Source organism: Neltuma alba, unplaced genomic scaffold, assembly GCF_004799145.2.
Source record: "Neltuma alba isolate B1F8T4 unplaced genomic scaffold, ASM479914v2 tig00010261_pilon, whole genome shotgun sequence".
Lineage (NCBI taxonomy): Eukaryota > Viridiplantae > Streptophyta > Magnoliopsida > Fabales > Fabaceae > Neltuma > Neltuma alba.
Window position 1 is genome coordinate 160,352 of NW_021635187.1, and position 9,789 is coordinate 170,140.

Below are 9,789 nucleotides of genomic sequence, written 5' to 3' on the forward strand. Positions count from 1 at the left end.
TATCATTTTGATAAAATTTGGGCAGCACTTCCCCTTAGGAAAATGACTTCCCATCATCATCAAACTATCATAAAATCAACATATAACTACCATAAACCAACATAGAGAAGTTTGGAAGCCTTACCTTGGTTCCAAGTCACTTCCCCTCTCTAGAATTCTCTTCTTTCTCTCTCTAGTTTTGATTTTACAAGCGTTTCCCCTCTTAAAATGGTCTTGCATGAAAATGAACTATGGATGGGGGGTATTTATAGGCTTCATACTTTCCATAATACCACACATGCCCTTCTTGAATAAGAGCTCATCCGAGCCCTCCATTCAACCACCTTTCCATGTGTACACATCTTAAGCAACATAGCCTAAGAAGATGACAAGTGTCTTGGTGAGTCATGACTTCAAGAAGCTTGTAGATGCTTCTAGAGATTTCTAGTTCCCTCTAGGTTCTTCTATACTCTTCTTGATTACTCTAGATTCTTCTAACAACTTGAAGAATTCCTTTCATGCCCATTCATCAACTTGGCATTAAAATAGGGAGGAAATAAATGGAAAATTCGTGTAAAAATATTTCCTTAATTATTTCTCCACTTATCAAGCCAATCTTGCACCGTATCGGATATTTTTCGGGTCCTAACTTACCCTGTATCACAAGGACATCTTCTTCTTAAAATTTTGGCCAATAAAAGGTACATATATGGTACCATTTTGGAGGAGCATAGATGAAAATAATTAGCTTTGCTGACAGGGTACTTGACCTTACTGAGTCACGCAGTAGAAATTTCACTTGTAGATAAAGGACTGTCTAAAATATTCTCATACTGCGTTCTGATTTTTATGCTGTCCATTTCACTCGTATTGAGAAGGAAGATCACTTGACTAACAATCCTCCCGAAGAAAAGGATACCTCTCACAAGTCGTGGTTAAGAGATGATGCACGGCTTCTATTACAACTTCGTAACTCTATTGATAGTGAGATCATGCCTTCTATTACTCATTGTGAATTTGTTAAAGAACTAATGGATTATTTGGCACTTTTATACTCAGGTAAGAACAATATCTCTCATATTTACAAGGTTTGCAGATCTTTCCATCGGTCCGAGATGCCGGGTGACCGTTCCCTAACAGCCTTCTTTATGGATTTTAAAAGCACCTATGAAGAGCTCAATATTCTTATGCCTATTTCTAATGATAGGAAAGTTAATATGTCTCACTGAAAGCAAATGGCCACCATGAGTTTTCTGACTCCATTACCACCTCGGTATGCGGCTACTCGATCTCAAATTTTATCTGGAGCTGAGATCCCCTCTCTTGAAAAAGCTTTCTCTTGTGTATTGAGAACTAAACAGAACCCTTCATCAGCTCCCATTACACCTACTAGTGCATTACTCAGTCGAGGCCATAATGACAATCAAGGGCCCCGTAATCGTAGTGGTTCGAAAGCAGGGGGTACTAATCAAGAGCCTAAGGAAGTGATATGTTACTACTGTAAGGAACAAGGACATACTAAACGTACGTGTTGTAAGCTGTAAAACAAATAACAACGAAAAAACTTTGCACATGTGGCCACAACAGTCAATGACACGGTTACTATTTTGGCAGCTGGGTATGCTCAATTAAAGTCTACAAATCCCCCCGTGAGCACTGCTATTGCAACAGGTAATGAGGCTACTGCTCTTGTCTCTTCTTCCTCCAAATGGATCATAGACTCTAGTGCTACTAACCACATGATAGGTAACCGCCATCTCTTCTCCAATCATAATTCTCATGACAACCCTTCTAATATCACCATTACAGATGGTTCCCATTCTCGTGTCCTTGGATCTGGCACTGTTGAACTTACTTCTATTAATTTAAAATCTATACTCAGTGTCTCTAATCTTGCTTTTAACCTTTTGTGTCACATCCAGCATTATGATAATTAGAGATAAGAAATATTCTCAAATTATTGAGGATTAAAAATGATAAGGAGAAGTCAAAGGATTTTGGTGGAAAATAATTACAGTAATTTTCCAAGCCAATTATAGGAAATTGACTAATTAAGGAAAATTGGTCAAATGTAAATAAGGAAAAATATTTCCGAACCTTGAAAATTAAGGAAAATTGGTCAAATGTGACAATCATTGAGGGAGATGATTGCTCCCAGACAATTTGAACAGTTCAATAAAGCAGTGGAAGCTTGCCGAATCACGAAAAACAGCTTCAACCATCACCTAATGGTCAAGACAACTCCCGGAGTAGAGAAGGGAGGTCAAGGAGGTCAAGGTGTTACCTCGTCTAACATGAATAAGAAGAGGAAACAACCCTGGAATAACCGCAAGAACAAGAAGGGCGATAAAGCACCGAAGGGCAAGGAGTGTCCTAAGTGTGGCAAGAATCACAGTGACAGACCGTGCATGGCTGGGCAGAATGTTTGCTACACCTGTGGCAAACCTGGACATTTCTCAAGAGAGTGCCCACAGAACACCGAGCAGGCAAGACCATACACCCAGGGCCGAGTGTTTGCCATCATAAGAGAAGAAGCCCAGAAGTCTCCGAAGATGATCCAAGGTACGATCATGATTGACAATTCTCTGGTGATTGCAATGTTTGATTTGGGTGTTAGTCATTCTTTTATTTCATATGCCTGTGCGGAAAGACTTGGCTTGAGTATAAATACATTGCCATATGATATACATGTGTCTACCCCAACGCAGAGTAGGGTAGTTACGTATGATGTGTGCCTGAACTGTATAGTTTGTTATGAGCACTATTGCACTGCTATAGATTTGATATGCATGCCTTTCCATGAGATGGATGTGGTGATTGGATTCAATTGGTTGTCATCCCACAATATCCTAATGGATTGTAAGAACAAAACCTTAATCTTACCTACGAGGGATTTAGAGTTGAATCTGGAAGTTAGATTAAACTTCATTACGGAAGCCCAAACGGGCAAATGCTTACGAAAAGGCTGTCAAGGATTCCTTGTTTTCTTCTAGGTGCAGGTCGAAGTTGAGGAAGGGATAGGAGAAATCCCAGTGGTTAGGGAGTTTCCGAAAGTGTTTCCGATATAGATCGCAGGTTTACCCCCAGACAGAGAAGTAGAATTCACAATTGACATAGTACCTGGAGCAGGACCAATTTCTAAGGCCCCTTATAGAATGGCTCCTAATGAAATGACAGAACTTAAGAAGCAGATAGAGGAGTTACTTGAAAAAGGTTTTATTAGACCAAGTGTGTTGCCCTGGGGTGCTCCAGTGTTGTTTGTCAACAAAAAGGATGGTAGTCTAAGGCTGTGCATAGACTACAAGGAGTTGAACAAAGTCATAGTTAAGAACAAGTATCCGCTCCCTAGGATAGATGATCTGTTAGACCAGTTGGCTGAAGCCAGTGTATTCTCTAAGATTGATCTATGATCTGGCTACCACCAACTCAAGATTAAGTCTGAAGATGTCCCTAAAACTGCGTTTAGAACCCGATATAGGCACTATGAATTCTTAGTGATGCCGTTCGGATTGACGAATGCACCTGCGATATTTATGGACTACATAATAGGATTTTTTGTCCTTACTTGGTTCAATTTGTGGTCATATTCATTGATGACATCTTAGTGTACTCCAAGTCTCTAGAAGAGCATGAGGAGCATTTGAGGATTGTCCTAAATACCCTGAAAGAGAAACAGCTGGTGGCTAAACTTAGTAAGTGTGAGTTTTGGCTCCAGGAAGTCTGATTTCTCGGCCATGTGATTTCCCGAGAGGGAGTGGCTGTCGACCCTAGTAAGATTAAGGCAGTACTCAACTGGAAGAGACCTATGACGGTGACTGAGATCAAAAGTTTCCTCAGACTAGCAGGGTATTACAGAAGATTCATCCAGGACTTTTCTCGAATTGCTCTCCCACTGACCCAGTTAACCAGGAAGAACCAGCCATTCTTGTGGGATGAGAAGAGTAAGGCTAGTTTTCAGGAGCTGAAGAGGAAGCTGACTTCTACTCCCGTACTTATACTTCCCGATCCTTCACAACCGTATGTGGTTTACACAGATGCTAGCAAGCAAGGACTGGGATGTGTGCTTATGCAGTAAGGGCGGGTAGTATCCTACACCTCACGCCAGTTGAAATCTCACGAGGAGAAGTACCCGACCCACGACTTGGAGTTGGCAGCGATAGTTTATGGACTGAGGATATGGAGACACTATCTGTATGGAACAACCGTAGAATTTTTTTGTGACCACAAAAGCCTCAAAAACCTCCATGACCAGAAAGAGTTGAATATGAGACAATGAAGGTGGATGGACTTACTCAAAGATTATGATTTTTAAATTAAGTACCATCCAGGCAAAGCAAATGTAGTCGCGGATGCCTTAAGCAGAAAGACAGTACAGGTAGCATCGCTGATGATCAGAGAGCAGAAGCTGGTAGAGGATTTCAGAGATTGGGGTCCTCTATATCAGATGCAGTTAGTAGAAGGAAATAGAGGTAAAACCCAGTTTACAGCCCTGCTCAAAGATCAAATTAGAGAAGCACAGTGATGAGAGCCTTTCGTCGTTCGCCTTGGGGTTCTCAATCAAAAATAAATCCAAGCTATGCAGTACAGTGCAAACTCAGGTCGTTTCACTTTTGGAAGCCTTTATTAATTACCTAAGCTAGACTAAATGCCATACAATGTAATGAAATGGGGTTTTGGGTTTTTAAGATTTAAATGAATGGAGCCTAAACTAAATGCAATGAAAACAAACCTAAGATACTATATTTTTGGTGTTTTAAGATAATGATGATGGAATGGAAATGAATGATAGGAAATCTCTTGAAAATGGTTTTGATGGCAATCATAGTTCACTTAAAATATTGGGAGTTTCACAAATCCATTAGGTTTTTTTAATAAGAACCTCATTAACTCAATGAGTCCAAAGCTTACATTAATGAACTCATTAATGAAAACTTTGTTTAGCTTCCCTAATGTGTAATTTTGGAATGATCATGTAATTGGCTTAATGTAACACACAATCAACTCAGTACCGAAACATAACCATGCAAGATAGGAGAGAATCATGAGAGTTACAATAAGCATATATGCAACTACATATATTTAAGCACAATGTTCAACATCAATCAATCCAAATTACAGAAGTTAATCACTAACCAATGATTATAGAATCAATCCCAAGTTCCTAACTAAGAAATTACAACTCCTAGACCTAGAAAGCCATAAATCATAGCTAAAAATTGCAAACTGAAAATAAACTCCCCTTTGAAGTCTGGAAACTCATGCCACTCCACCATCTTCAAGAGTTGATAAACCCTAGCCCTCCATAGCTTCAAGAAAAACTCCAACTAGAGTGAATCTGTCAACCATAGCAGCTGGGAATGGAAGGAAATGAGATGGAGTGAAGGAAAGGTGAAGAAAATGGATGGGGAAGAAGATGGAGGTGGAGAGGCAAGAAGATTAGAGAATAGAGGTGTTGGAGATGATAGAATGGGGTGTTAGGTCGAAAATAGGGTTTCTAAGGGCTTGAGGGGTCAATCTGGGTCGGATCATATGAGTAGAGTGTCACACCCCAAGTTTTAGGCCTAAGAATACACAGATTAGCCTAAGATAGGTAGGCTACTAAATCCCTATGAGCAGGAGTCCCAGAAATATAAAAGGAATGTTGAAGGGTTTTAGGGACTAAACTGTAAATAGAGAAAGTTCTAGGGACTAAAATGTAAAGAAAGATAGAGGCTCCGGTGAAGTCTTGAGGCCCAAAAATCAGAAAAGAGGTTAGTTTAGACCAAGGTTATGATAGAGGCCATAATAGGGTGATTTATAAGGTTTACTTGACCAAGGGCAACACTGTAATTTTGGAAAGTTTCGGGCCAGGAATGGGTAAAAATGGAAGTAATACCCAAAAAATTCTAGAAAATTCCAGAAAATGGAAAATGACATTTTAAGGCCTGCATATGGGGAGAAATGACGAAAAATGCCCTTGAGTTGCCTTAAAAGGAATTTATAAGTTTATGGCTTATTTTGAAATGTAAAGGTAGATTTAATTGTTTGGGTCATAAGGAAACCTCAGAAAGTTATGATAAAAATGGGGATGTATGATCTAAGAGGCTATAGAATTTATAAAATTAGTCTCAACCCTTGAAGGCCAGCAGAATGGCTTTAACATTTTTAAGGTCAGAACTGCAGTTTATGGGTTTGTTATGGGAAATTTAAAAAGAAATACTTATGGTCTAAGTTATGATCTGAGAAAATTCATAGATTTTCTACAGAATTAAATGAATTTTATGGTATAAATAGATAAATTTTTAGAGTTCAAGATGGAATAAAATGCTCCAGTCAAATGTTAAATAATTAATGTCCCTTAATTAGGAGACAAAGTTAGAAAATATCTCAGATATTTTGAGGAAGACAAGTTCAACTTGAATTCTCTTCTTCTTTCCTATGTGCTTCATTTATGAGGGTGATGAGTCATCATATGAGTCACCAGAAGATATTTTATTAATTATGGGCAGTAGAAAAATTGAATGCATAACGGGTAAGTGTTTAGATTTGACACCTTATGTTTATACCAATTAACTTTCCTTGCGAAGCATTTGGAATCACTTTGAAGGCTACAATTGATGAAAAATCAAGTTTGAAAATTTTCATTTACGGGTTACTATTCATTGTCACCTTAAAATGTGACAAACTTCGAAAATTCATAACTAATTGTAGAAAAATTGAAATTGAGTGATTCCAAGTTCTCTACAAAAGCTCTTTGGATAAAATTTTGAGAAAAATAGTTTTCTGAACTGATTGCCTTGAAATTCGAGCTCAATTTCCTTTGAAAAAGTTACTGTTCATTTGGTCATTTTCGGATTTTACTGTATTTTTGCCTAACTTTGGAAAGGCATAACTTTCTGCTCGGTTATCGGAATCGGGCAAACTACCCCTCATTTTAAATAGAAACATCAGATCTCTTTGCTTGCCAAATCTTATGACCTAACTCACTCGTTTGATAGGTCAAACTGGAGCTACAAACTCACTGCTCCAGGACTTACGTTTTATCCCTTAACATCTCTTTAATTCTTTTATTTCTTTCTTTGGCATACATAACATGGCCTTACTCTTTCCCGTTCATGCTCATACACTTTCATTCATGCCATAAATATTATAATTAAATACATGGCATCATTGGCATCCATAACATAATTCACAAAATAGTAGAATTATACATTTATCAACAGTCTCATCCATTAACAAGAATAATCTCCGCTTACTTCTCCTTGCTTCTCATGCCATTATTGCCCATCATTGATTGACCTAAATGGTTGGTTAGGGAGGGGTGAGATTCGGAGAATCTCAGTAGCAAACACTACCCATAAGCATGCAAGACATAATGCACATGCATGACATGTTATAACATTAACACATGAATGCCATGGAAAGTAAGCTAAAGCATTTCATGCTTCCATAACATATTGCCAAGGCAAAACATAACATAAACTTGCAAACATAACTTTGCAAACATTTCATCATAGCTTAGTCACATCATGGCAACACAATCACATCATGCAAGCATACATATCAAGCACACAGTATAGGTAAGTTCACTACCTTGTAACATGGCTTCCCCTTGCTTTCCTTTGGTTTCCTTGTCTTTCCAACCATGTGGACATTCCGTCAACATCACCAAACATCCTCTTGGATGTTCCAAAGGTCCTAAACATAGTCACATTGATCATACAAACCATTAGGACCACTAGATTACATAAAGTTCAAGACTAGCTTTCTTGAACCTCAACCCTTTCTCTTAGTCTTAGGGTTTTCTTTCCACTTTTCTAACATAAATCTTATCATTTCCCATCCTTAAGATCCATTTCTTGTCAATTAGGACCACTTTAGATGGCCTTAGATTCAAGAATACCAAATCTGGAAATTTTGCTTCGCGGGTACTGTTCACGCAGAATTTCCAGAATTTTTGCTCAACTTTGAAAATTCATAATTAATTCTAGAAAAATCCAAATTGAGTGCTTCCAAGTCTCACTGAAAGATCCTTAAGTTAAATTTAAATGAAAATAGTTTCAGGAACCAGTTCTACGCCGAACAGTACCGGAACTGTACGGAACTCGAAACTCTTCCAAAAGTTCAACACTGTTTCCAGATTTCAAACCCTAACTTTGAAAAATCACCATAAATCGTACACATATCCAAATGAAGTGTTCTACCTATGGATTTAAAGCTCACAGAGTGTACTTTAAGCATGCAAAATTTCAGAATCAGATACGCACAGTAACTAATCCGAAATAGGCATAAAATCAGGTGCTATAACCACCACATACCGTGTTTTAGAGTTTGATCTGGCTTGGAACCACTTGGCCTTTCTTTCTCTCCTCTTCTTTCTCTCTCTAGAAACCATTTTGCAAGAGCTTCCCCATGGATTCCTTATGCTTGGACGAAATGGTAGGGAGGGGAGGGGGTATTTATAGAAAAACAGACTGAATCTGGACCGTTGATCTTAAAAATACGTGGCTCGATCTGGACCGTCCATTTTCTCTTTTGATCTTACGGTGACAAGTGTCCTATGACATCATGCTTACCTCATCATGATGACATCATGCTTACATCATCAAGCCACATGTCTTTAATCCGACCGCACACGTGCCTTGCATCCGACCGTACACGTGTCTTCCATCTAGCCGTACACGTAATATTTTCTTTTTCTCATCTAACCGTACACTTGTCACTTTTATGTCCTTTCATCATTTATGGCATTAAAATAGGGAGAAAATAAATGGAAATTCGTGCAAAAATATCTCCTTAATTATTTCTCCACCTATCAAGCCAATCTTGCACCATATCAGATTTTCTTTTCGGGTCCTGACTTACCCTGTACCACCAGGACATGTTCTGACACTATTTTCTCATCTTATAAGTACATATATGGTGCCACCTTAGAGGAGCATAGATGAAAATAATTAGCTCTACTGACAGGCTACTTAACCTTACTGAGTCATGCAGTAGAGATTTCGCTATAATGGGTAGACAAAAGATTGTCTAAAATATTCCCATACTGCGTTCTGATTTTTATGCTGTCCATAAATATCTTCTGGTGACTCAGCATGATGACTCGTAGGTGTCATGATTACGCTTGATGACTCAGCATGATGACTCGTCGGTGTCATGATTACGCTTGATGACTCAGCATGCTGACTCAGCATCGTCATGATGGCTTTTAGATATTTTCTTTGGTTTTGTCTCCTATTTAGGGGACAAAATTATTTAATATTTGACTGGAGCATTTTATTCAATCCAGAGCTCCAAAAATTCATCCAAAAATATCATAAAATTCCTCATATTCTAGAAAATCTGTGAATTTTCTCAGGTCATAACTCAACCTATAGCCCCACTTAAAAATCATTCTTTAAAATGCCTTTTTTGGGCACAACTGGCTTTTAAGTATTCTTAAAGCCATTTTGCTTGTCTTCTAGGGATGAGACTAATTTTATAATTTTCTACAGTCTCTTAGATCATACATCCCCATTTTACCATAATTTTCTGAGGTTTCCTTATGACTCAAACAATTAAATCTACCTCTACATCTTAAATTGAGCCATAAACTTATAAATTCTTTTAAGTTACCTCAGGGGTATTTTCATCATCTCTCTTCACAAAAGAGTCCTAGAATATTATTTCCATTTTCTGGGATTTTCTTAGAATTTTCTAAGTACTTTCCATTTTTACCCCTGATGGCCGTAACTTTCTGAATTTACGGTTTTACCCCTGCTTAGGCTCAACCTCATAAAACAATCTCTTTGAGGCTTCTAACTTAACCTTTGGTCTGTATCTAGCCTC

General features: G+C 38.2%; 1 protein-coding gene across 1 annotated transcript; it reads left to right on the forward strand.

Annotated features, from left to right (window-relative positions):
* Positions 1–1,214: 1,214 nt before the first annotated feature.
* LOC114755371 (uncharacterized) lies at positions 1,215–3,047 on the forward strand. The gene is made up of 4 exons (XM_028944248.1): positions 1,215–1,503; positions 1,594–1,823; positions 2,151–2,567; positions 2,973–3,047. Exons 1-4 carry the CDS (start codon positions 1,215–1,217, stop codon positions 3,045–3,047), a joined length of 1,011 nt encoding a protein of 336 aa, XP_028800081.1.
* The last annotated feature ends 6,742 nt before the right edge of the window (positions 3,048–9,789 follow it).